Below are 27138 nucleotides of genomic sequence, written 5' to 3' on the forward strand. Positions count from 1 at the left end.
TAGCGAGACAGCTGCCTCTCAATCTTATCCTGCTCTTGGAAAGTCTCAGAAAGAAATGCAAGGCCTGACCCACACCCATTCTTCTCACCTAGACCCACCTAGGAGCTGCAGTCCGTATCCATCTACTTTTTCCGTGACTGTTTTTCTTTAACTGTCTCTCTGAACAGAAAACTTGGGCCATGGCAATTTCACGTACATGTCAGCAGTGTGCTGGCTCTTTGGGCGTTACCTGCATGACACTCTGCGGTATCCCGTGGGGCTGCTCTCCTCCTCGTGGGCCGGGACGCCCATTGAAGCCTGGTCGTCTGGAAGGTCACTGAAAGCCTGTGGGGTCCCGAGGCAAGGGTAAGAAAGCATCCTCTGGTCTGGGAGAAAGCCAGCCAGGAAATTTTGTAAGAGAGAAGGATCATGGTCTCCTTTGGGGAGTCAAGAGTGTGTTGAATGTACAAATATGTATTAAATGTGTGAAACTTATTCAGGTATTATTTTCACTGTCATCAGCACCACAATCATCTGAGAATATGTCAGGAAGTAATTATGACCCTTTTCCTTAATAATAGTGATAGCTAATACTTCATAGAAGCTTTCTAAATACTGGATACTGTTGTAAGCACTTTATATATATTAACTCACTTAATACAACACTTTCTTGAAGTGGATATTATTAACATATGATGGAAAAAGGTACTAAGTCTGAGAGAGATTTAGTGACTTGCTTGTGGACACGACTAGTAAGTGATAAAGTCTGGTGTCAATGTCTGTGCTCTTAACCACTGTCCTGTGTTGCCTGTGAGAATAAACACAGTCTAACAGTTTGGAAGAACAAGTACACATGTAATCAGAGAAGTGTATTAGAAGACTGATGGTGAAAGCATGCTCAGGAAAAGCTGGATCAGGAAGAATATTTGGGGGTGGGGGAACGGAGAGAAAAGGCTGGTTAATAAACATCTTGACACTAATGTTAAAATAGAGATGAACAATATGTGAACTGCTTTCACAGACCTTGTCTCATCAGTTCTGGGAAGAGCATGGACTTGAGCTCTTGGTATATCTTGGGTAAAGGCCTGTCTGTTGGGGAGTGAAGTTATCCAGTTTTGGAACAGAAAGACTTGCCTTCGGTAGAGTTGGAGGAATCTAAAGCCAGGCTTCCCAGATCTCTGGGGACATGGCAGGGACAATAGCAAGGGGAAGTGGCCATTCTCATATGCAGCTGCTGCAAGTGTAAATTCATACAGGTATTGCACAGAAACAATTTAGGGACATGTTCAAAGTCTTAAGAAAATGTGCCTTTTGACCTGGCAATCTCATTTCTGGGAATTTATCTTAAGGAAATAATTAAGACTGTATGCAATGATTTAGCTCTAAGGAAGATAATCATGGCATTGCTTATAAAAGCAAAGAGCTTAACACAATCTCAGTGTCCATGCATTGAGTACTAGTTAAATAAACTTATTGCCTGTGTGATAGACTCATTAAAACGCTCCTCCTCCCTGGTCTTAATCACTAGATAGAAACCGGGATGGCCCCGTCTGAACTCACAGAAAGCTGACTGATGACAGTTATTCTGGGAAGAACCTGGAGTGAAATTTGGAGACTGTCCTCATGTTTTCATGGAAACAGAGTGGTTGAATTGAACTCTGTGTTGCTTTCATCAGGAGTTTGACCCGAGTGAAGCTGGATAGATGCCCAGCTCAGGGATCGTCATGTGATTAGTTATTGGCTCTCTCTTGACACTTGTGCGTCTTACTGATTTCAGGTCCATGCCATCTGATCTGGAAACTGGTCCCAGTGAATACTCTGTTCTCTGGAATGCCATGATCCATCCGCTCCGTAATATGACTCTGAAAGGGGTGATATGGTACCAGGGTGAGTGTTCAGTTTGCTGGTTTTCCATTGTATCAGTTAGCTGTTGCTGCATAAGAAACCACCCCAGAACTTAGTGACTTCCAACAGTAATAATGTTAGTGAGCTCACTATTCTGTGGGTTAGTGGGGTAGTTTTTCTGTCTGGGCTGCTTTGGCTACTTTCTGCTGGGATCTCTTATGTGCCTTTGGCCACCTGGCAGGTTGTCTGGTGGCTGGATGACCTAGCATGGCCTCTCCCTCACGTCTGTTGACTGGGGCCGTCTGTCTGCCGGGGCCTCCTGGTTCTCACGTGGCCTCTCATCCTTCAGCAAGCTAGTTCAGACTTAATTTATCATTTACATGGCAGTGTCAGGGTTCCAGGTGTATCAGGAGAGAACAAACCACAGAGCTGAATTGCTTTTCAAGCCTCTGCTTGCATCGTGTTTGCTGATGCCCCATTGGCCAGAGCAACCACAAGGCCAGTCCAGGGAGACCGCAGGAAGGCCTGCCACCTAAGGGCATGCGTAGAGGTTGGGGAGCAGTGCGGCTGCCTTTGCATCTACCCCAGACTCTTCTCACGGTTTGGACTGTTTTCAGGGGAGTCCAATGTAAACTTTAACAGGGACCTGTACAATTGTACGTTCCCTGCACTCGTTGAAGACTGGCGCCAAACCTTCCACGATGGCTCCCAGGGGCAGACAGAGCGCTTCTTCCCATTTGGATTTGTCCAGGTATGTGCTGAGAGGAAGAGGGTTCGTGGGCTTTGGTGTGGGGAGGTGCTGTTGAGATCTCTTCCCTGGAATCCGTCTTCCTTTTTTTGCTCTCCTAGCTTGCCAGCTGGTCACGAACTGAATGTAACTTAATTCATCTCAGTTTACTGATGGGACAATTACATCTTAAAAAAAGTTAATAAGTAACCAGTATTTCGTCTTATTAAAAAGCATTACGTGTTCATTAAAGAAATATTAAAGAGAAAGGCAAAAAAAAAGAAGCTAAAAACACTTATAATTCCACAATCCAGAAATAAGCAGACCTTTTCTGCTCATATATTTTTGAAATAGGATCCATACCATAATACTGTATCATATCTTGCTTTTTCTCTTAACGTCATATTGTGAACATTTTTCATGCCAATAAATATTAATCTTCAGCACAGTTTACAACGATTGGAGGGTGTTCAGAAATATGGTTGTATTGTAATTTAACTAGTCTTCCATAGATAGGCTCTTAGGTTGCTTTAAACGTTTTGCCTTTATAAGCAGTGGCATGTTTATTTTCCTTCTAGCTAAATCATTGCACACATGCTTAATTATTTCCATAAGATAAATTCCCAGAAATGAAATTACTAGGTTAAATTGCACACTTTTTTTTTTTTTAAATACTAATTGTAAAGTCTGCAGTGGGTATATAGGTGTTCAACTTTTTTCCAGATTTTATGTTTTTGTTTTTTTTAAATTTTTTATTTATTAATTATTTTTATTTTTTAATTTTTTTTTTTTTTTGGCTGTATTGGGTCTTCGTTTCTGTGCAAGGGCTTCCTCTAGTTGCGGCAAGCGGGGACCACTCTTCATCACGGTGCGCGGGCCTCTCACTATCGTGGCCTCTCTTGTTGCGGAGCACAGGCTCCAGACACGCAGGCTCAGTAGTTGTGGCTCACGGGCCCAGTTGCTCCGCGGCACGTGGGATCTTCCCAGACCAGGGCTCGAACCCGTGTCCCCTGCATTGGCAGGCAGATTCTCAACCACTGGGCCACCAGGGAAGCCCCAAATTGCACACTTTTTAAGGCTTTGAACATGTCCTTAAATTTTCCTGTGGAAATGTATCGATTTGTATACAGTTATACTCTTAGCAACCGTGTGTGACAGTGCCCACCTCCCCACACCCTCCTGAACTTGCTGTTATCCTTCCCAGCCCTGAGAATGAACTCCGCTCTTTCACTCACTCCCAGCCCACTGTGCATGCTCTCGGCCTGGAACAATCTTTCTCTCCCACACTTTCCTACCTAACTTTTATCGTCCGTCAGCCTGGATATCAGTTAGGAAGCCTTCTGCGACTACCCAGAGTCTGTCCCCATATGGGTGACTGCTTAGTACCGTTCACTTCCCCTTTTTACTTGTATGTACGTTGTGCACATGACCACATTTTCCTGGATCACATTTATAACCCCAGTACCACCTAATTGGTCGGCACTCATTAAATATGGCCCGACACACAAATGAAAAAATATATCAAGAGAAACCATACTTTCAGTTAGCGGTACCTCGTCAGAAAGATTCTGCTCTCAGCCTTGTCTAAAAGGAATAAACATATTTAACCAAGTTCATAATTGCCTTGTCTCACCTGTTCACGTGACCCCTCCGAGACCTAGACGTCTTAGCAGGGTAGTAGTTCTGACTTGTCTAGAACATCATCTAGGAATCAAACAAGTAAGATGTTACAAAAACGAGGCCCACCTCACAGCATAAACACAAAATAGGCTTTAATGTTTGAGTTGGACACACCTACTTGCAGGCGTCCGCCTCTGAGTGTCCCCCAGATGCTTTCCTCTCACCATCCTCCTATTCCTCTACCTCATCCCATTTCATGTACCTTTTTTTGGATAAAGATTTTTATAGACCTTCTTTCCATTTATAATTACTTTACAATCATTTTCTTTCTTCTTCCTAACATTTGTTTTGACTTTGAACGAGAATATTCTGCTCATTATTTTCAAAATAGCAACTCCTGTCACCAGTCTGTATTACTGTTGGTGGAAACTATTTTTTTTGTCTCTCAGCCTGTGTACATGGTGATTTGAATGTGACTTCAACCGATGCAAGCCAAAAATATGTTTAAATGCTTATTATATGCCGCAAACTGTGTGAGGTACTAGAAATATAGCATGAAGCAGAGAGACCTGGTCCTTGCATTTGTGCGTGTGGTGTAGCGGAAGTCCCTTAGCCTTGGGTGTCAACTTTATCATCATCAACAACAGTATGTTGGTTGGTTGGTTGTGGAAAACTGGGAATATAAATGTTTAACTTCAAAGGGAAATGGCAAACTCTGCAACATAATGGCTCAGAGCATGGTCTGGGGATTCGAATCCCAGCTCTGGCGCTTCTTTAGCTATGTGATTTCGAACAAGATATTGAACCTCTTTGTTATTTTAAGTATTAAATGAGTTAGTCCATGTAAAGCCTGGCACAAGCTAGAAAATGTCAGTGTTTATTATTATTAATGAGAGAAGTCAGAAAATCTGGAGGGACAGTTGGTGTGTAAAGGAAGATGAATTGACTTGATGGAAGGACCGAGTGTGAAACAGTGGTGGCAGTAACTAGAGCACAGTTAGAGGCAGGACACGAACTCCGTGGAGAGAGCAGGGCGAGACACCTGTGTCTGAGTAGAGAGGTGAGCGGAGCCGGGGAGAGAGAAAGAGGAGCCAGAGTTTAGGGACTGGAGTCCCTAGGAGCGTGCTTTTTAAAAAGGGTTTTGGAGGAACAGCAGAATGCACTGCAGACGGCAGATGCTATTGTAAAGTCCTCCAAGTGTGCCCACTTTTATATTCTTCGGCTATTATATGCCTTCTTTAGCAGTGATTAGTATTTCTACTAATCCCTGCAGGAGACTGAGCAAGTGCCCTGCTTTATCTCAGGAAAAACAGGACTTTCATGCGAGTGTGGAGTCTGCTGGTGCCCCCGTGAGGCCAGTGTGTAGTAATGCAGCCGATGAAATTGGAGAATTACTGCAGGAATTCTCAGCAAACTGCCATTTTGAGACAACTTCCTAGGCCTGAGTGGCTGTCGGTAGCGTTTCTCCCTCAGCGCTTCAGGTTAGTACTCACCCTAGACTTTGTTGCCACGATCCTCATCATGGCGCTGGTTGGTGAACATGGCTCCACTTTCACTCTTCTTCTGGCTGTTGTGTGGGAAGAAGTAGGGTCACTTACTGGATCTTTCTATTGCCGTTTTCTAGTTCTCATGACATTTCATTGTGCAGCTTCAGCGTCTTTTATCATTTCATATGTTAAAGCCAGTTTGCATAAGAGATTTTAATAAGAATCAAGTGGTGGGGAAATGTACTTCTCTTAGCGGGAGAAACCGCAGAGCCATATGGCAAGAGGGTGTGGCTCTTGGAAGGTGTGAAGAACTCGGGTCCCTGATGCAATCCGCCAGGCACTCAAGGGCAGGTTCCTCTCTGCTCCCCTACAGCGCTTTGCCCTGGGCTGTACACAGAGTTGTCGGTGACCAACCTACTGCTTTGTAACAAGCTACCTCAGAACTTCGGGGCTTACCACATCAGCCACTGTGTTTGCTCCTGATGCCATGGGTTGGCCAGGCAGGGAGGGCTCAGCTGGGGTGGCTCATCTCTGCTCTGTAACTTCAGCCGGGCTTGCTCATGTGGCTGCAGTTTGAACTGAAGGATCTAGAATTCACATGATGGGCCCCTCAGCTGGGATGGCTGGGATATTAACACCTCTCTCCTCATGACCTTCCAGTTTCCAAGGTTGCTCTCTCCACATTTCTCCAGCAGGGCAGCTGGACTTTGGTTACATGACCATCTCAGGGTTCCAAGAAAATGAAATCTGAAGGCAAGGGCTCTTGAGGCAAAGCCTCAGAAGCTGCACACCATCACCTCTGCTGCATTGTTTGTCAGAGCAAATCACAGGCTTAGCCCAGGTTCAGCGAGAGGAGAAACAGACTCCACCCCTTGCTGAGAGGGGTGGCAGAGTTCCATTGCGGCGAGGGGGATGAGAGGTTCAGCCACAGGGGTGAGAGGCTCCGTAAGTACGTGTTGGATGAGCACGGGAGTGAAGCAGAAGCAGGGTCTTCTTGTGAAAGACTCTAGTGTAGGTTTCTTTTTAAAAATTCTTAATGTTTTTCCAGCTTTATTGCAGTGTAGGTTTCTGATGAAATAAAATGCTGATGCACAATGTCTACTTTCTAGTTATCTTCATATTTGTCTGGTGCAACCCCAAATGATGGACTTCCCCAGATCCGTTGGCATCAAACAGCAGACTTTGGCTATGTTCCCAACCTAAGGATGCCCAACACTTTCATGGCTGTAGCTATGGATCTCTGTGATAGGAATTCGCCTTTTGGCAGGTGGGTGCTTCTTGGGCTTTGTTTGAACAATAATATATGTTCTTTGTCTGTGGCCTTCACTCTGATGTTCACTTGTGAGGGGGCCTGAGGATTGGACATTAGAAGCATGATTTATCAGTCATTCACACTGGATGTGCTGCAGTAACCAAAAACCCTCGCCATCCCAGTGCCTTGATGCCACGGAACCTTATTGCGTGTTCACACTCCATGTCCAAATAAGGTCAACAGAGAGGCTTTGCTCTCATCGTCATTCACAGATCCAGAGCGACAGAGGCTCCAGGGTGATCTGTGCTTCCACATGCACCTACGGTCTCACGATGGCAATTAAATGCTTCCACCCAAAGCAACACAAGTCACTTCTGCTCGCATTGCACTGGCCAAAGCAAGTCCCACGGCCATGCCTGTCTTCAGCGAGAGCAGGAAATGGAATTCTATCATGGACTCAGAGGGGGACTATCTGGATGACTACCCTGATGTAAACAGCCCCTATGATTACCACCCGCTAGCTGTAGGATACCAGGGGATTTCAGTGTGAAATGGAGCCCAACACAGAGTGTCTGGATTATAGTAGGAGCCTGAATGAACATTTCTTTCTTTCTAAATTTTATTTATTTATTTATTTATTTATTTATTTATTTATTTATTTCAGCTGCGCTGGGTCTTTGTTGCGGCGCGCGGGCTTCTCTAGTTGTGGTGCACGGGCTCTAGAGCGCACGTGGGCTCGGTAGTTGCAGCATGCGGGCTTAGCTGCAGTATGTAGGATCTTAGTTCCCTGACCGTAGATTGAACCCGGGCCCCTGCATTGGGAGTGCGGAGTCTTAACCACTGGACCACTAGGGATATTTATTTAGTTTTGAATGAATGAATGTTTATTGAATGAACAAATAAAACCTAGAGGGGACCAAGTTAATGAACAGCTGATTCACATGAAACACAGGACTTTTAGTGGTTGCAGCAGTCTTACAAGAGCTCTCTTAGGTTAGTTCCAATACCTTCCCTCCCTCCCTCCTTCTCTCCCTTTATTCCTTCCTTCCAAGTCCTCAGTTATTTCAAGGTTTCCGACCCATAGAAGGCCCAGAGCCCCATCTGTGGTTACAACTCACCATTTCTCTTAGGCTGACTCGCCACAGATCACTGGCTATTAGATTCAGTCAACTTTATTCTCACCTTCTTAAAGGGTGCTTTGTATAAGATTTCCTTTTTTAAAAAATGTGATTATTGTTGAGCCCAAACCCAAAGTTCTCTACCTCTTCTTTATCCTGTAGCACACACCCTCGAGATAAGCAGACGGTGGCCTACAGGCTGCACTTGGGGGCCCGTGCCGTGGCTTATGGGGCGAAGTTGACCTTTCAAGGACCACTGCCTCAGAAGATAGAACTCCTGGGCGACATGGGGCTGCTCAACCTCACATATTCCCAGCCAATCCAGGTGCAGAGGCACAACAAGATATTTGAGGTGAGAACTGCAGAAACAGCAGGGGCTTATCCTGTGGGAGGGTCGGGATTTCCTCCACGCCGAGGCCCACCTCTAATTATAACATGACTACGAGGCAGGTTTTGGTTGGTCAGGGGCTGAGTTTATCTCAGAAAAACAAATAAGCAGCTACTGATTCATTCACTTAGAGGCAATTTTGATGGGACCACCAAGGAAGGGAAGACGTGCCCACGTTGAAATGATACTCCTTTTGCATTTTCCCTCCCAGAGCAACCATCTTTGCGAGGAAAGGGCCTGTGGCTTTATCTGTGGGTACCTGTTGAAAGGACCCTTGCTCCAGAATGTTTCCCTCATCCTTAGACATCTTTTTTTTGTCGCCACTATCCTAAATTCTGATTTTCTTTTGAGTTGAGTCTCTCCTCTAAGAGGTTGAAGCTTGGTGATTTGCAACTTAGTATGAATTACTGTAACGGAACTCTGTACTTGCTTCTAATACCTGGTGAGGATCATTCCACTGTGGAACTGGGGCTATTGATTAAACAGCTTATTTAGCAGTTTTCTAAGGTCGGGGTTGGGGGTGGAGGCATTCCCAGGTGGAGCATTTAAATGAGTGTCTTTGGGAGTCCCGAGGCCGTTAGGCGGTGGCGGGCGGTGAGTGAAAAGAGGGCATTGGAGGGGGGCATGAAAGAATGTAGAAGACAAACTTTAATTGCACAGGAGCTTCTCTAGGACTGTTCCTCCTCTGGAGCCCTAAGCAGAGCATCCACCTGCCTCAGGTGCTTCCTCAGCACCCACTCCGCCTAGCTTCTCTGCACGCCGGGTTGTAGGCGAATCCTAGCTCCACGGAGTCTGTGTTGAGTTCTCCTCTCTAGTCCACAGCTGGCAGCCTGCCCATCATCTGGACCTGGAATCTTAGCTGGGACCAGGACAGCACTGAACCTTGGGAACTGGGTATTTTATGCTCCCTTCACCAGATAGATGATTGCTTTCTGACTTGAGAACAGCTTACCATCCAAAGTTCCTTTGTGCCCCTTCTTCATTCCCCAGCTCCTTTGGGAGCCGGAGCGCAGCACAGCGGTGGCTCGCTTCACCCGGATTCCCGCCTGCTTTGCTGTTTGGCCGGAGGATCGCAGGAAGGTTGTTCAGGGAAGCCTGCCCTCAATGTGTCATGACTGCGCTGCCTTGTCTCCCTCAGTAATTTAATGTTGTACTTACTGATTTAAGCTGTTTATTTTAGCACGTGAACTTTTATTATGGCTCTGTGGCTGTGCTGAGCAGACCCAACCTGGACTCAGGTTTGCTCTGGTCACTGCAGGAAATGTGTCCGTGGCTGCGAGTGGCCACTTCTCTTTCAGTCCGTCTGAAGAGCAGTCCCGCCTCTTGGCATATCCTCCTGACTGTCCTAACTGTTCCTGTTTATGACTCTCCTGTTAGATCTCCTGTTGCAGTGACCATCAGTGCAAGTGGCTTCCAGCTCCCATGGACACTTTCTCCGCCCAGACGCTGGCCCTGAACGTCAAGACTTGTCGTGACAGCCTGGCTGCTGTTCGCTATGCGTGGACCGCGTGGCCTTGTGAATATAAGCAGTGTCCCCTGTACCACCCCACCAGTGCCCTGCCGGCCCCTCCCTTCACTGCTTTCATTACAAACCAGATTCCCGGGTATCGCAGCAAGGTTGCTAAATGATTTCGTTGCAGTATGATCACATCTTAGACGTAAGTGTGGATCCTTTAGATTTGGGCATTTAGGAGTTTAAATGACAGCTGTTGCTTTTTAATGGAAATTAACAGAACTGCCTCATCGACAGTGCCCGGCTAGCACATGGCTGTTTCCATATTCTGAGATGCCAGGGCTGGTAGGCAAATGACACGCTTGTCATTTGTCCTCCAGTTGGGCCAGGTATCTGTATTAGACTAATTCCAAACTACAAACAACTTGAATCTCAATGTCATTCACTTCCCTTATTACTGGGAGTGAAATGTCTTAACACTTTTGTCCCCTTACCTCCAGACCGTGGAAACTCAGGGTTGGAAGAGATTTTAAGGCCATGCAGGCCAGCTAGCATTTATGTTTTTTTCTATAAAATATGAGAGGTGGTTATCAAATTTCTGTGTAAAGTTTCCCTTCTAAACTTCCCAACAGTTTTTCCTCATGTGGAACTGAAATGTTTCTTCCACTACACAACAATCTTTCAGAAAACTGATTTCAGCCCTATTTTGTTCCAAGCTGAAAACAATTCTATTCCTTTAGTCTAAATAATGCTAATGTGAATGTTTAACAGAAAAAAACCAGAATCATGTGCAGGCATTTTGGGAGGCGCTAAGGGACGGCCTCAAGGAGGGATGAGAAAGGCAGGCGAGGTGGAGCAGCCCATGGGGAGGCCATGTGACCGCAGAGGTCATTGAGAAGCAAACAGAGATATCAGGCTCTTTAAAGGTAAGAGGTTTAACTATGAAAAGGACAATCCAGATGGAAGAACAACGTGAGGCTGAAAGTAAAGCTACACGATAAGCATTTACAAAAATAATCTAGATGGGACAAATGTGAAAGAGGGCTTCTGTGTATACTATTAAGAATCATAATGCTGTTTATTGGTTGATTGATTGATTAAGAACAGTTAAAGGCACTTGACAAGTGTCTGTAATCTCTAAGAAGCTGGAAATAAAAGTATAATCATTAGTCATGTGTACACAATTCCTCTCTAGTCAAAACTGGGTTATGAATGGGCTTGCAAATTGTCCTCTGAAGCTGAGAAAGGAGTGAGACTTACTTATCTGTGGGTAGTTTCCATTCCCTTAATGTGAAAAATGAGAACGAAAGCATAAGCATCACTCTCTCCGTACCTGTACCCCAAGGGGTCCTGGTGTAACTGAAAAGTAGGAATGCTTCGTCAGTGCCAGGATCTTAGTAAAAAGCGAAACAGCTACACAGCTTGCAAGGAACTCTGCTCCTTCGAGGACTTCCCAGCGCACAGTTGGCTCCTAACACCCAAACCTTGGCCTCTTACTCATCTGGCCTAACGGGAACCACAGACCCAGTAACAGACTCCTGAGAAAAAGCGAATCTACTGTCCACTCCTCCTCACCACAACACTCATGCGCGTGGCGGCTGTTCTAACTTGGAAGAAGCTAGAAACAGTTCAGCGCTCCAGGCCCAGGTTCCCTTCACCCCCAGTAAGCTAGGGCACACAGTGTAAAAAGTTAGGTTTAGGGGATGGATATCTTAATGAAAAGTCATATGAAAGTTTATTTTTTATTTTTTTATTTTTTTTAAAGGAATTCCTTTATTTTTCTTATTTATTTATTTACTTGGCTGTGTTGGGTCTTTGTTTCTGTGCAAGGGCTTTCTCTAGTTGCGGCAAGTGGGGGCCACTCTTCATCGCGGTGCACGGGCCTCTCACTATCGCGGCCTCTCTTGTTGCGGAGCACAGACTCCAGACGCGCAGGCTCAGCAGTTGTGGCTCACGGGCCCAGTCGCTCCGCGGCATGTGGGATCCTCCCAGACCAGGGCTCGAACCCGTGTGCCCTGCATTGGCAGGCAGTCTCTCAACCACTGCGCCAGCAGGGAAGCCCGAAAGTTTATTTTTAATGGTTGAATGATTTAAAACATTCTGTGGGAATTCAGTTTATTTCCCAAATGAAAATAACTTTTTACTGTTTGAAAAAATCGAATTCATAATCACTATAGAAGACTTGGATGCTAAAGAAAAGTCTAAGTAAGTAAAAATCACCACAAAATTCATCATTTGGAGACACTTAATATCTTGGTGAACATCACTTGATTTGATTAGGTCACATTTTACATACTACTACATGGTATATTATTTTGTAATCTGCGTTTTTGACTTATTCTAGCAAAATAATTTTCCTATGTAAAGTGAAAACAGATTTAGTTTGTTTCAGTTTGTGGGAGCTCCATGTTTTCTTTAACCAATTTGCCATTAGTGGACATAGAGGGTTTTAAACAAAAACTGTGATAACTGTTATGTGCAAACACCATACCGCACTTAATTCCTTAGGGTCCTTAATATGGAATAACGGGTTTAAGGATAAACATGTTTAACATTTTGATACCTACAGCTTAACCCTCGCAAAGGGTTCAACAGTTTACATTTCCACCAAGGCGTAGTCCCATTTTATCCCTCATTTTCACTGACATTGGATGTTGTCAAACTTAAGAAATCTTTAACCCATTTTTTCCCTCATTTTCACTGACATTGGATGTTGTCAAACTTAAGAAATCTTTAACCCATTTTTCCCCTCATTTTCACTGACGTTGGATGTTGTCAAACCTAAGAAATCTTTAACAATCCAGTAGATGAAAAGATTTTTTAAGTATGCTAGGGCAGTGTTTTTCAAGTTGCTTAAAATGATGATCCACAGTAAACCATTTCACATCATTCCATGTATCCCCATGTGTGTTGCGTGAAGAGTATATAAACACCTATATACACACCATAGTTGAAACCAGTTTCAACCTTCGACATGCAATGCATTCCAATATGTCCTAATTGTCTTCTAATTTAATTTTAAAAGATGTGGGTCTTGATTGCCTAAGTTTAAGAACAACTAGTGTGTTGAGATTTGTAGTCTGAAAAAACACTGTTCTAGGAAAGCTACAAAATGAATACTTATTCAAGTAAACCGCGCACAAACTTACATAAATTTTTTTTAATGTCTTTCTTAGAATGACACTCACTTTGAATCCGTGATTAACTCAGGCTGTAACAGAATGGAAAGATATTGGTTATGTGATAAAAGCAGCATATACCATTTCTGTGTAAGTGCAAATGGCTTCAGGCACCTTATGCAGAGAAAAAAGAAAAAAGAAAAACATTAACAGTTTTGAGTAATCTCCTTTCTATCCCTGATTTGCTATTATCCAAATTTTACTATTCTTTTTGCACTGTAAAAGCTATATAAACTTGTAAGACTATAATTAAGAATCATAAAATTAATGTTAGTTACTTCAGTTTCTGATACTTTGCAGTGGTCAGTGTGATGTGCTCTAAATGCTGCATCTGATCCCTCCCTCTGCCATCCAGATACAGTCCTGTAAGATGCTAGGCCCATGTGTCTCCTCCCCCGTCAGCAGCTATGGACGGTAGCACAGTGACAATCCAGTTCTCACCGCCTTCCCCATTCTTCTACTTCCGGGGTCCTTTTGTTCCTTCCCATTCCAGCCAGCCCTGGTACCGGGCTGGGTGGGCAGCGAAGCATCCCACAAGGCACCGTGGAGTTGTACTGGCTGGGATTAGGTGTTGTGGTATGCCTCTACCTTAATGCTGTAAGTAGAGTCCAAAAAATTCAGTTATACAGAATGCGGAGTTACATCATTACACGACTAACGAACTGCTGGGGTGAGTCTTGTTACGGAGGATGGGAACCAATCACGTTCTATCTAAATGTGTTATCATGTGGTTTAGCTAAAAGCACATTCTCCAATAAGGAGCCACAAAGGGAATGTAGGAAGGGTTAGAGAGGATTTTTTGATCCCCTTGTGAAATGTGAAAAAGATGCACAGTGGGCCTGGGACTGGACCTTGCAGCTTGGGGATAAGCAGGATTTGATTGTGGTGATGCTGCCATGAAAATAAAGCAGCAGCTGGCTGTCAGGGCTGCGACTTAGTATTCACTGACCTAGATCAGAATCAAGGGTGCAAGGTTGTCAGAATCTTACTACCTTCCTCATGAGTCAGCAGCCATCTCTCCCTCTGGTTTAGAAAGGACTTAAGTTTACCTCAGGCAGAGCTAAGCCAGAAGATTACATCCTGATTACAACAAGATGAAAATAAGCAGAACTGTCAAGAAAAATTTATTACTAAAAATAAAGCAGCTGAGTTTTTCCCAGGAAAGCTGTCACCATGGGAACCTCCGCGACAAAATGTGTTAATTTACTATCTTCTTCACTTGAGTCGCTGCCTTCTTCCATATAGTCTTAAGTTTTAGTTTAAGTTAAAAAATCCATCCTGATGAAAATGATGTGGTTATCGATCCCTTCCTGTTCAATCTGAAGACTGAGCTGGGCTACACTGCGACGGAGCCTTCAGGTGCCGTAGGTGGGTATCTACCAAGGGTTCATGTGTCAGGAACATGGGTTGATAAGAAGACACAAAGGCTGTAGGCTGAAGCTCTGGGAGGTCCAAAGATCCTGGAGAAAAAAAGTTCCTTAAGTTCCATTGCTGCCTGGGAATCTCAGGAGACTGGCTTGATCAGACACATACATGTCCTTTTAATTCTTTCAACTCTTTTGCATCTGTCAGCCCAGTTTTGCCCTTGTTTGGTAAGACAGGACAGATATTTACTTTTACAATGAAGAAAACTGTGGCTGAAATACAGCAAGTGGTACTGGAAAAATTGGACAGCCATATGTAAATCAGTGAAGTTACAACACACCCTCACACCACATACAAAAATAAACTCAAAATGGCTTTAAGACTTATTATAAGACATGACACCATAAAACTCCTAGAAGAGAACATAGGCAAAACATTCTCGGACATAAATCGTACCAATGTTTTCTTAGGTCAGTCTCCCAAGGCAATAGAAATGAAAGCAAAAATAAACAAATGGGACCTAATCAAACATAAGTTTTTGCACAGCAAAGGAAACCATAAACAAAATGAAAAGACAACCTATGGACTGGGAGAAAATATTTGAAAATGATGCGACTGACAAGGGCTTAGGTTCCAAAATATACAAACAGCTCATACAACTCAAAAACAAAAAAACAACCCAATCAAAAAATGGGCCGAAGACCTAAATAGACATTTCTCCAAAGAAGACATACAGATGGCCAAGAGGCACATGAAAAGATGCTCAATATCACTAATCATTAGAGAAATTCAAATCAAAACTACAATGAGGTATCACCTCACACCAGTCAGAATGGATCATCAAAAAATCTACAAACAATAAATAATGGAGGGCTTCCCTGGTGGCGCAGTGGTTGAGAATCCGCCTGTCAATGCAAGGGACACGGGTTCGAGCCCTGGTCTGGGAGGATCCCACATGCCGCAGAGCAACTAGGCCCGTGAGCCACAATTACTGAGCCTGCACGTCTGGAGCCTGTGCTCCGCAACAAGAGAGGTTGTGATAGTGAGAGGCCCGCGCACCGCGATGAAGAGTGGCCCCCACTTGCCACAACTAGAGAAAGCCCTCGCACAGAAACGAAGACCCAGCACAGCCATAAATAAAAATAAATAAATAAGTAAATAAATAAATAATGGAGAGGATATGGAAAAAAGGGAACCCTCTTGCACTGTTGGGGGAATGTAAATTGATACAGCTACTATAGAGAACAGTATGGAGGTTCCTTAAAAAACTAAAACTAGAGTTACCATATGACCCAGCAATCCCACTCCTGGGCATTTACTCAGACAAAACTATAATCCGAAAAGATACATGCACCCCTATGTTCATAGCAGCACTATTTACAATAGCCAAGCCACTGACAGATGAATTAATAAAGAAGATGTAGTATATACACATACACACACACAGGAATATTAGCCATAAAAAAGAATGAAATAATGCCATTTGCAGCAACATGGATGGACATAGAGATTATCACACTAAGCAAAGTAAGTCAGAAAGATAAAGACAAATACCATGTGATATCACTTATATGTGGAATATAAAATATGACACAAATGAACATATCTATGAAACAAAGACTCACGGACATAGAGAAAAGACCTGTAGTTGCCAAGGGGGAGGGAAGGATTGGGAGTTTGGGACTAGCACATGCAAACCAGTATATACAGGATGGATGAACAACAATGTCCTACTGTACAGCACAGGGAACTACATTCAATATCCTGTGATAAAACATAATGGAAAAGAATATGAAAAAGTATATGTGTGTAACTGAATTGCTGCTGTACAGCAGAAGTTAACACAACATTGTTAATCAGCTATACTTCAATAACATATTTTAAAAAAAAGAACAAAACTGGCTGAACTAGATCAAGTGACTTGCCTAGGGTTACACAGCACAGTAGGCAGAGACAGAGAAGTTAATTCTATCTTCTTATTTCGAGTCCAGAGCTCTCCCTATAGGACTTCTATGCCGGATCCCCTGATCGCTCCGCTCATTTGTGGGAGGGAATCCACGGAACATAGGCAGGACAAGGCCATGACCTGATCCCCTTTACTACATCTGAAATTTCAGTCCCACAGTAAACATTCCCTTGTATTCTGCTTAGGTCTTATTTAGGTTAGAAAATGAGACGCCCTAGTTTCTCGGTGAGCCCTGCCTCACCATGATCTCAGCCACGCCCTGTGACTTCTGCGAGGGCTGCCCATGGCCGGAGCAGGGAAAGCTTCTATCACTCACTGCCCAGATATGGGATACTCAGCGATGAACAAAGAGGGGAGGGTTGCCTAAAAATGGTCAATTTTCAAACCACAAGGGAAAAATAAAAGATACCTTGTAGAATGGGATCATTATGATCTTTATGGAAGGTCTGTCTCTGAAAGGCTTCAAAGCTTGTAGCTGCATCATTCTCTAGCTGTCCTTGGGGCGGCAGCAGACTGTCTCCAGGTTTGCACACGTCAAACTTCACCCACTGGTAACTGCAGGACCAAAGGGATCATTACTGAGTTGTCTGTTGGCCATACAACCCATTCTTCCCTCCAAAGGGATCAGGTACTTTTTTCTTTAGGTCTCTCCCATATATATCTGAAAAACATATTAACTAACCAAAAATGAAAAGCACACAGACAGGCTTCTTTAGTGACACTTATTCTGCAGGACTTCCCAATCCATTTGCTGTCATGGTGCACACAGATGATAACGTCAGTACAGTGGGGTGCTGGCTCCTGCTCACTGTGCCGTGTGCACAGAAGCAGCTCATGAAACAGATGAATGAGCAGAGCAGTGACCGCCAGTTTAGGTCCCTGGCCCACTGATCATGGAGCTTCTTTCAAGGGAATGGATTTGACCCCACTTACTTGACGCATTTTCGAGCTCCTGGACAACTCTGGATCAGGTTGTGGATGGTTGGATGAGAAAACCCAAAAAAGTCAGCTCCAGATGGATGCATGCTAGGCATTAGTTTCCCCCTAAATAGGAGAGGGAGAATTTTAGCTTGAGAGCTGAGAGGGAGATGAGAATGTGGGTATGAACACACGGAATAAGCTTTCCAAACTTGGATACTCTGGAGACTGTAGCTGCTAAGGCATTCGAAGGACACAGGATAGCTTTCTATAAAATAAGGGATCTCTACTCATTAAAAGCAAGAGAGAAGGCCTCACTGTACCCAAAGTGATCTTTTTAGCCTGTCTCCAAGCTGTTGATCAACTTACATAGCAGCACTTATGGTCCTGAGCAGTTCTGCATGACAGGCATCTGCAGAAGAGCTGACAATGGCATTCTGGGGATCATCTTCAGGAACAACTTCAAACTGAGAAATATAAAGGAGCAATGAGATCAGTCTTCAAGGAGAAGAACTACCGCTATTACTCTTTCTTCACTCTGGAACCTGAAGCTGAGTATACCAGGTAGGAGGTGGGTACCATTCCTAGAGGGCTGTTAGAAATTCCAAGCCAAGAAAACAGAGAAAGTCTTTTGACTGTTTAATTCTATACTCTTTGCTTGACTCCTCTCCAGAGGCCAACACTTAATTTCTTATATACCTTTCCAGATGCTTTCTTATCCACTTACTTACATTTGTAAGTATAAATACAAATGGTATTTTAAAAACAAATGAAATCATTCTCCACATAATCTTAGATTTACTTTACAATGCCTAGGAAGAGTACAGGCCATTTTGACTGCAAATCGCCATTTCACTTTACTTTTTGAGTTGTAAAATATCTTATTTATAAAAAGAAACTGTTAAATCAAAATTATACTAATACTGAGGAATTTTTGCCAAGAAAGCATTTTTGTAACAAGTGCTATCTACCCAACTCAATTCCTTGACCAGTTTTCTATAAAGTTCACGACGTTTTGCAAAAAAAAAAAAAAAAAAAAAATTTCTGTAACAGGTTCTGTTTAGTCAGTTAAATTCCTTAACTAGTTTTCTATAAAGTTCAGTTAAGCAGTTTCCAGTTTTTCAATGTTTAATAAAATTATTCCACACAGAATTAATTTTCTGTATATATATATATATTTTTTTTTTTTCTCCCCCCCCCCCCAGTGATGTGCATTATTGATCATTTTTTTAGAATCCAAAAAGCAAACCTTACTGAGTACAGTTTCTACTGCTGTTAGTTTTCTTCTGTGGTTATTTCATTTGATTCAATTTTCCTGTGTCAATTTTAGAGCTCTTTCAATTTTGTCAATAATAAATTATCTTGTGAGTAGTTTTAGTCAATGATTTTGTTACTTCAGTGACATGTTGCAAGTTTAACATTGTGATGGTTTATACTGATTTCTCAGCTAATTCATGAAAAAACTATAAACAATTATCTTTAAATATTTCAGGATTGCTCTTCTATTTGGTATTGATCATGCCAATTCCAATTTTTTATATTGTGTGTAAACTATATATTCTATTTGAGCAAAGAGCAATTAAAAGGCCAAAATGTAGTATTTTGGTTTTGGGATCTTTCCCTACTTCATTCTTTTAACTGCTGTATAATATTACACAAGGTGGATATATCTTAACTTTTAACCATTCTCCTATTGGTGGGTATTTAGATTACTTTTAACTTCTTGCTATTGCAAACAATGCCACAATTACATTGTTATATGTAACTCTTTTGTTCACATTTGCACATTTCTCTAAGACATACTAGAATATCAAGAAGTATTCTGGATCAAAGGAGTCACACATTAAAATTGTTGATATTGCCCAGCTGCCTTCCAAAAAAAGGAACTTTACAAATTTTCCCTCCTACTAATGCCATTTGTACTTATTTTCCTACATGCTGGCCAACATTTGCTATTATCTATCTTATATTTGCCTATGAGAAAAAATAAGATCTGTTTTATTTGCATCTCCCTAACTACTAGTAAGGTCTGCTCTCATCGACCATCTGCACTGTTTCTGTGAAATGCCTGTTTTATCTGATTGCTTTTTTTTTTTTAATTTTAATTTTTTATTTTTTTAAAAATTTATTTATTTATTTATTTATGGCTGTGTTGGGTCTTTGTTTCTGTGCTAGGGCCTTCTCTAGTTGTGGCAAGTGGGGGCCACTCTTCATCGCGGTGCACGGGCCTCTCACTATCACGGCCTCTCTTGTTGCGGAGCACAGGCTCCAGATGCGCAGGCTCAGCAATTGTGGCTCACGGGCCTAGTTGCTCCGCGGCATGTGGGATCTTCCCAGACCAGGGCTCGAACCCGCGTCCCCTGCATTGGCAGGCAGACTCTCAACCACTGCGCCACCAGGGAAGCCCGTCTGATTGCTCTTTTATCTTAGACCATAAGAGCACTTTATCTGGATATTAATCCACTGTTACATATTTTCTTCTTGTTTGTCGCTTTTAACTTTGATTATGGTGGTTTTTGTCATTCAGAAGTGTTTAAATTTTTAATAGTCAAATCTGTTACTACTTTCCATTATGGCTTCTACTTTTCACATCTTGCTAAGGAAAACCTTTTCACCTCACCCTAGGATTATAAATACATTGTTCTATATTTTTTTAACATATTTATAGTATAAAACATTTTATAAAGCTAAAGCAATTAAAAGCCATACTGGCATTTATAGACAAATAGATAAAACAGAATCGTCTGGAAACATACTCAAGTATTATATGTATTTAATATATACTAAATGTGTCACTTGATGTTAGGGGAAAAAAATTAAAGCTCACAATGTGTACCTGAAAATAATGTCTGGATGGGTTAGTGGCTTAATAAAGGAAACAAAAAAAACCCCACAGACTTTTTTTTTTTAATATTTTAGCAATTTGTCTTTCAGAGGAAATTAAGGACCAGCTTGTCAATTACCATTTACATTCTATTAGGATTTTGATTAGATCTTCCTTGAACGTATAGATTTGTTATAATTATTGCTACAATATCGAGTCTGTCTGTTAGAGCACTTTCTAAAGAGAAATGCTGCATGGCCAAGGTCATCCGAACTCTCAGCTGCATCCGACAGCGTTCTAACCAGGATAGGAGTGATGCAATACTGTCCACGTGTGTCAGGCAGGCTCTCAGCTTCTGCTCAAAGGTTCCTTCCCTTGCTTCTATCTCCTTCCACCCCATTTTCTAGCGATCTGTAACATCATCAGACAGTGAAGCCTGGAACTCTGAAAATGGTCTATTTTCCCCCAATGATCAGAGGAGACTGGGAAAGTGAACTGTCTTGAACCACAGCACTGAGAAGGATGAACAAAGATACTTAATACAACTAGGATTCAGGTCTCCCAGGTCCTCAAGACTACGTGCAGTCAGAAACTAATATGCGGTTTCTCTGCTATCTCCATCTTGGTCCCACCTGAATTGGCAGAGTGTCAAACTAATCTTCCCTGAATGTAGGCCTGCACTTTACAAACAAGCAGCTTGATCAGGCCTCATGTGGTCACCATATTGACATTAGCACCAGCACGGTTCAAGGGAATGGGTGTCAGTAGGACAATCACACAAATGCAGATTTACATCCCAGCTCAAATCACTTATTAGTAGAGGTGTGACTGAGGGCCAATCACTTTCTGCATCTTACACACTATCTACCTTGTAAAGTGTCTGAATAGGTAATATATATTAAATGCGTGTCACAGAGAAGGTTCTCAAAAAAAAAAAAAAAGAAAACCAGCAGTTATTCTTAGAGTGGGTACCTGAGGCTGTGTGCCACCGTCCTTGATCTGACAAGTGTACAGACACTCCTGGTCTGGGGTCTTCATGCTGGCGTATACCCGAGTACTGCAGTAGCCCACAGGGTAGATGGCACCCTCGTCATGGAAGCCAGGTCGGTCGGTGATGATCTATAAAAAAAGATTCCCCCAACCTGCCACTGAGGTCACCAGAGAATGTAGAAGTCCAGGGTACTGTGGTAGCCTTTAGAACCACCTTGGGGCTGCAAAGAGTGACTCAAATCAGAGAGAGAAAGAGCGTAGGATGTGTAGCAGACAAAACTGACCTGGTTTCCTAGGGACTGGAGATTTTCTGGGGTCTGGATCAGCAAGGGGCTGCTGCTAACGGGAACAGGGAGGGAAGGCTCAACCCCACTCCCGTATTTCTGATTCTCCTCTCTCTTTATCGCTGGTCTCACTCACCTCCCCCAGGCTATATACTGTTAGACCCCCCAGTCCGATGGGGAACACAGGCCGTCCTGAGGGATCCAGGGCAATGGGCTGAACCAGCTTGCGAGCACCTGCCTCCATTTTCTTTTTCTTGGATGTTTTCTTCAGAACTGAAACGCAAATCTGGGGTCACCCACTTTAGGCCCTTCCCAGCGTTGAGGGGAAGGGAAAACTCTGCACGATGCTAAGAGCAATAAGCCAATCCTGGCTCTACACACTCACTGAATGGGCGCACGGGACTTCTCCCCAAAGCCCTGAGTAGCCTTCTAACCCCCCACCTGGCAGCAACCAATTTTGGTATCAGTGCTTAGTATCTAAAAGCCTTATACTTTTTTAAAGCCTCTGACTTCATTTATAAGGTCAGCAATTTCCCAAGTCATCTATGTGCTCAAAAGGCCACCAAGCCCATTTCCCTGCCTCTAGGAAAGACTGAACTGAAGGCACCCAGAGAGTCGGGTGTGTAGGAGAAGGGGGAGGCCTTGGCCTGCTCCCATCACGTTTAACCAGGTCTAACTGCAATTCCTCCACCTGGAGTGGCTTTAAGACACTTGGTTTTCAAGGGCTACCAGGGCTGCTTAAGGACCGGGTGAGAGTTTAAGTCATCTCTGTGGCCGAGTGTCTACCAGTTAGTACCAGGTCTTCGTCATTAGTCGTTGAGCCACTGGGGAAACTGATATCCTCTCCCCAAGGTACCTTCCAGTTTGTTGTTCTCTTTGCCTTTTTCTTTTTTCTCCTTCTTGGATTTCTTCCCAAATGGTTCCTCAGCTCCAGTGCTAGGCCCAGAAATCGGCCCAGCTCCCTGGATAGTTCCCACAGAGCTGGCCACACCGTAAGTCAGGGGAAAACTGGAGCTGTGGGAAGGAGCTGCAACCTGTGCTTCCCCTTCAGTTAGAGCCTGGAGCTGGAGGAGCTTCTTTAGCAAGTACCTGAGGTCAGGAAGGAAAGGGAGCAGAGGCATGAGCTTCCGTTTTATCACAATTCCATATTTTATTCAAGTACTGCGAAAAGCCAGAACTATATACAAAGATTATTGCATTCACAAAAATAAGGTTCTTATTGGACCCTGGGATAAACGAAGCTCCAGAGAATAATACTTCAAAAAGCTAAGGATAAAAGATTATAGCGTATCTCTTTTGCATCTGGAGAGCTCTTCTAACTGGATGTTGGAAGGTGTCAGGCTTCTGAAGGGCACGTACCATTAACTGCACATGTACATATACTCACGGAGAACTACATATGGAATAAACATCTGTAGAATGAAATGCAGTTTCTTTTATCCCTGGGCTTTTATAACTGCAGAGTTATAATAAAATTACTTATAAGATGTGGCAAGAGAGTTTTGTCAGAGAGATGAATAGAGCTGTTTCATCATCATGGTCCAACACGACCTGGGTAAACAGGAACCAATACCATAGGTTGTGACATTCTCTGTACCAGATTAGTGGCCAGTGGGCTGTGCAAAGTACAAAAATCCCGATGGAGGAAAATTCTTAGGAGCAGTAACACCATATCAATCACCAAAAAATATAATTCTGAACACAACATGAACCAGCTCACCGTCTTTCTTCTTTAGCTTTAAGAAATTTTTCCTCAAGACGAGCAATTTCATCACAAATAGCAGCATTTTCCTTGAAGAAAATTTTGAATATAGTCACACAAAATGAATAAAAGATCAAAGTATTATGCTGAGAAGAGGAGCTATATTCCAAACCAAAGAAGTCTGTGTTGCTGGGTGAGAAGGAAGAGCTAGTCTACCTTGCAGACAAACTGTAAACAAACCTATAAGTAAAGGTAGGGTCAAGTTCTAATGTGGGCAGAGTAATTAGATAATTTATAGAAACTGGTGCACCTTCGAGTGAAAAGGGGGAGCTATTAATGATTTTTCCAGAACAATATGGCAAAGTAGGGCTGTCCTAGGCAAACCAAGACATATGGTCACCTTCATTAGGGTAGCCTTTAGCAGAGAAAAGGGCATACTGCTCAAATTATAGATGCTTAAACTCAACCCTTGTAAATATGGGGAAGGTCCATTCCCAAGTGCCTTGACTCTTGGGGAGCTTACAAAGCGAACCTAACCCAAAGCATCCCATGCCGTATGAACCTTAAAGAGAAAATATGGATGGAACAAAATCAAGTCTAGTCTACAAAATTCTTAAATTTCATAACCTATTTATGTGTACTCAAGCATCAGCTTTCTCTACTGACGATTCAATCTATTTCCCAAGCATGAGTCCTGAGGGGGCTGCTCCAAACTGGATGTGCCAGGGTGGGGACCTCAAACTCTGAATGATCAAAACAATATCCTCGTTCTTCACAAAACCTTCTTCCTAGACTTGGTGGAACCAGTATCCTAACAACATAGGTGCCAAGCTGTAGGTACCTTTGACATTTAGGGAATAAAAGGTAACATAATTAGATACTAAATCCTCTCAATTCTGCTTTTCTTATTTCTCTCCAGTGTACATGGCAAGTGCCAAATAAATGTTTTCAGAATGAATGCTCTGATTCCCAAAGCTTTCCTTATGCTTCCAAGAAAGCTGAGGGATGTTCTAGCTTTTGGTAGAAGAGGTAAGGTAGTGGTGATTCAGATGTGGGGAGATATTTGAGACACCTGCTACTTCCAAGCATTGAGGTGAGCTTGAGCAAGCCAGAATATTATAACACTTAGTTGCGGCTGGAAAACCATTTCATTCATTCATTCAGTAAACCCAGTGCCTCTACAACAAAAGATCGGGAAGACTCAAAAGAGGTTAGAAAGGGGGATTACTGAAAGCTTCATGTGCCTGTTCATGGAAGGGGTCAGTTACGGGTATGCGGGGTGCTTGGGAAACAGGCTGCGTAATGGAAGTACTAAAGAAACTAGAATCAGGTGTTTGAGTTGGAGCCAGGGCTCTGACATAGTGCCCTCGAGCAAATCATCTCTCGGGGCTTCCGTGCTGCTATTTTAAAAATAGCCTCATTCTCAGGTTTCTCTGGAGGCTCAAAGGCATTTCCAAGAGTTCTGCGGTAATAACGATAATGACTAAAACTTATTAGCACAGCTTCTAGGTACCGAGCGCTTTACTTTCCTCATTTAATCTTCATTAAGTCTGCAAGGCAGTTATTAGCTCTCATTTGCAGATGCGGAAACAGGATTACAGGAATTACGTAATTTGTCCAAAGCACGAGGCTAACAAGAAGTAATGTACAATGTAAAACCTAACACTATATTAATACTGTCACTCTGGGAAGGGGAACAGTTCGGGGAAAGATTTCGCGAGTTAGGAGAGGCTCGAGGCTGAGAGGGGCTGAGCGCCGGTCACACTCACAAACACCGTGGCTTTGGCCGCTTTGCGCAGCCGCAGGTACTTGAGCCGGTACTTCTCGTTCTGGCTCTTCTTCGGGAGCTTTTTCATCCTGGCCTTGCTGGACTGCAGCGGGGCCCGCGGCGAGGAGGCCAGGCCGCCCAGCAGGCTCATGGTCCGGCCCCGCTACGGGGGCTCCAGGGAGCGGCCGGCATCAGCTCCTCGGACGAGGAGTGGCCCCTAGCGCCGGCTTTGTGTGGTCTTGGCTGGTGGAAGCGGGCCTCTAGGAATCGACCTCTCTAGAACATTCACGAGGCGCAGGGCTGGGCCAGAAATCCTGCAACTGAACCCGGCTCCCGGTGCCTCCCTGCACTTCCGCGTCTGCCTCGGAAGTCAGCCGTGACCGGAACTTACGTCACGGTGCCGGCCGCGCGTAACTTCCGGGGCTGGGAGCTGGGTCCCCTCGGTCCGGCCGATCCTCCGCTCGGGAAGAGGGGAGGGAAGGGGAAAGGGAAGGGGAGGGAAAGGGTAAAGGAAAGGGGAGGGGAAAGGGGAGGGAGGGGAAGGGGGGAGGGGAGGGAAAGGGTAAAGGAAAGGGGAGGGGAAAGGGTAAAAGGAAGGGGAGGGGAGAGGGGAGGGGAGAGGGAAGGGGAGGGGAGAGGGAAGGGGAGGGGAAAGGGGAGGGGAAGGGGAGGAAAGGGGAGGGGAAAGGGGAGGGGAGGAGAAAGGGGAGGGGAAGGGGAGGGGAGGGAAAAGAGAAGGGGAGGGGAAAGGAAAGGGGAGGGAAAGGGAATGGGAGGGGAAAGGGAAGGGGAAAAGGAAGGGGAGGGGAAGGGGAGAACCTGGTGAGGAGGAGGGCGGCTGGAAACGACTCCTTGAGACTCGCGTGTGTGTGCTTAGCTGAGGCGTGTTATTGTTGAGCTAAAGAGGAACGCACAAAAATCTTTCCGAAGCCAATCTCATACACGCTTCCGAAGCCCACCCACTGCGTTTCAGCACCACTTTTACGCACTTGCTACAGACTGGCCTTCCCGACTGTAGGATGCACTCCAACGCATTGCTGGGACTGCTGCTTTCCCTACTTTCTTTGTACAGCTCGCATGGATGTTTCTTGAGGGCCTGTTACGCTGTCCTTTTACTGGGAGCTGGGATTACAGTGGTGAATAGAAAAAAATCCTCTGCTCTCAGATTAGGATTTAATAGGGAAGATGGAATATTTAACCGGCACTTTTAATAACATGCTTGCACTAAGTAGGCACCGAGTAAATATTTGACTAATGAAACCAAAAATATGTTTCTGTACCTAAACTTATATGTATATAGCTCTAACTTTATAACCAAGGTCTGTCTAATCATCAAATAAATAGTTCTTTAGAATGCAGTATTGGTAAATGAGCTGGGCTGGAAGGCAGAGGCTTGTAGTATTCATTTTTCTCCCAGCAATGCCACTAACTAGTTGAGTGAGCCTCTGGGTCACAGGTTTTTCCTCTCAAAACTGAATATAGTCTTTAGAATAATGAGGTGGATAGTTATAAACTGAAAGGTACTCTACTGATATATAATTACTGTTGTATATACTCAAATTTTAGACTTCTAGAATTGTATACGGAAATTAAGGAAAACATGTACAGAGTTAAAACACTAAGTTCAGTAAGTTACTGGAGAAAAAACTAACGCTAAAATAAGTAACTTACAATCAGTTCAAAAAAAGAGGTTTAGAATCGATAACCCAGGTACTTCATTTCTGGAATTGTAAGAATAGTGACAAGAGTCTTGACAAAATGGTTTTAACACAGAGAGAAAGATTACGAGAGTCCTTTTTGTCCATTCATATTGAAAGCTGTCCTTTTGGAACTCACGGTTCCAGTATGCTTTTACAAACATACTCAAGGCAGCCATATAGATTCATTTTTGGAAACTGCCAGGAATACTTTGTTTACAAAATATCCATAATCATGCCTTTCATACTATAGATTGGCACTTTACCTTGGAACCAAATATAGGTAGTTCTGATTAACAGATTTTCTTTCTTTCTTCTTCTTCTTTTTTTAACCCTTATTTGCTAACTGCCTGATTTATTTGCTGTTCAGCTGTATTTTGTCCTTGCAGGCTTTATTTCATTAGAAACATTTCCTCACAATTTCTAAAACATTTCATGCAAAATTTAGAAATTTAGAAAATACAGTGCAAAGAAGATTTTTTAAAATTCATAATGCTGCCACACGAAGTGAATCACTTTTAACATGTATGTTTTTTATTGAAGTATGGTTGATTTACAATATTAATTTCAGGTGTA

At 43.4% G+C, this 27138-nt stretch overlaps 2 protein-coding genes across 2 annotated transcripts in view; one reads left to right on the forward strand and one right to left on the reverse strand.

Annotated features, from left to right (window-relative positions):
* Window positions 1-11038, forward strand: part of SIAE (sialic acid acetylesterase) — a 35588-nt gene extending 24550 nt beyond the window's left edge. Inside the window, exons 5-10 of the mRNA XM_059930144.1 lie at window positions 168-345; window positions 1757-1866; window positions 2442-2575; window positions 6768-6925; window positions 8191-8380; window positions 9794-11038. Of these exons, the coding sequence (XP_059786127.1) occupies window positions 168-345; window positions 1757-1866; window positions 2442-2575; window positions 6768-6925; window positions 8191-8380; window positions 9794-10045 (1022 nt within the window). The 3' untranslated portion in view covers window positions 10046-11038. The remainder of the gene's footprint in view (window positions 1-167; window positions 346-1756; window positions 1867-2441; window positions 2576-6767; window positions 6926-8190; window positions 8381-9793) is intronic.
* A 3121-nt stretch (window positions 11039-14159) lies between these two features.
* Window positions 14160-25280, reverse strand: TBRG1 (transforming growth factor beta regulator 1). Its single transcript, XM_059930147.1, has 9 exons — window positions 24867-25280; window positions 23116-23186; window positions 22252-22484; window positions 21532-21668; window positions 21094-21240; window positions 17667-17764; window positions 17313-17423; window positions 16789-16934; window positions 14160-14508 (listed from the first exon to the last, which is right to left on the reverse strand). The coding sequence occupies exons 1-9, from the start codon at window positions 25014-25016 to the stop codon at window positions 14363-14365; spliced, it is 1239 nt and encodes a 412-aa protein (XP_059786130.1). The 5' UTR covers window positions 25017-25280; the 3' UTR covers window positions 14160-14362.
* Between the last annotated feature and the right edge of the window lie 1858 nt (window positions 25281-27138).

This window comes from Balaenoptera ricei, chromosome 8, assembly GCF_028023285.1.
Source record: "Balaenoptera ricei isolate mBalRic1 chromosome 8, mBalRic1.hap2, whole genome shotgun sequence".
Lineage (NCBI taxonomy): Eukaryota > Metazoa > Chordata > Mammalia > Artiodactyla > Balaenopteridae > Balaenoptera > Balaenoptera ricei.

What these genes read in the sequence shown, in the direction of transcription:
- TBRG1 (XM_059930147.1), bottom strand. Translation starts at nt 25,016, where the DNA reads ATGAGCCTGCTGGGCGGCCTGGCCTCCTCGCCGCGGGCCCCGCTGCAG. An exon ending in ACGGTGGCACACAGCCTCAG is followed by an intron (nt 17,765 to 21,093) that starts GTACCCACTCTA and finishes TATATTTCTCAG; the next exon opens with TTTGAAGTTGTTCCTGAAGA. An exon ending in TAATGATCCCATTCTACAAG is followed by an intron (nt 14,509 to 16,788) that starts GTATCTTTTATT and finishes TTTTTTCTCCAG; the next exon opens with GATCTTTGGACCTCCCAGAG.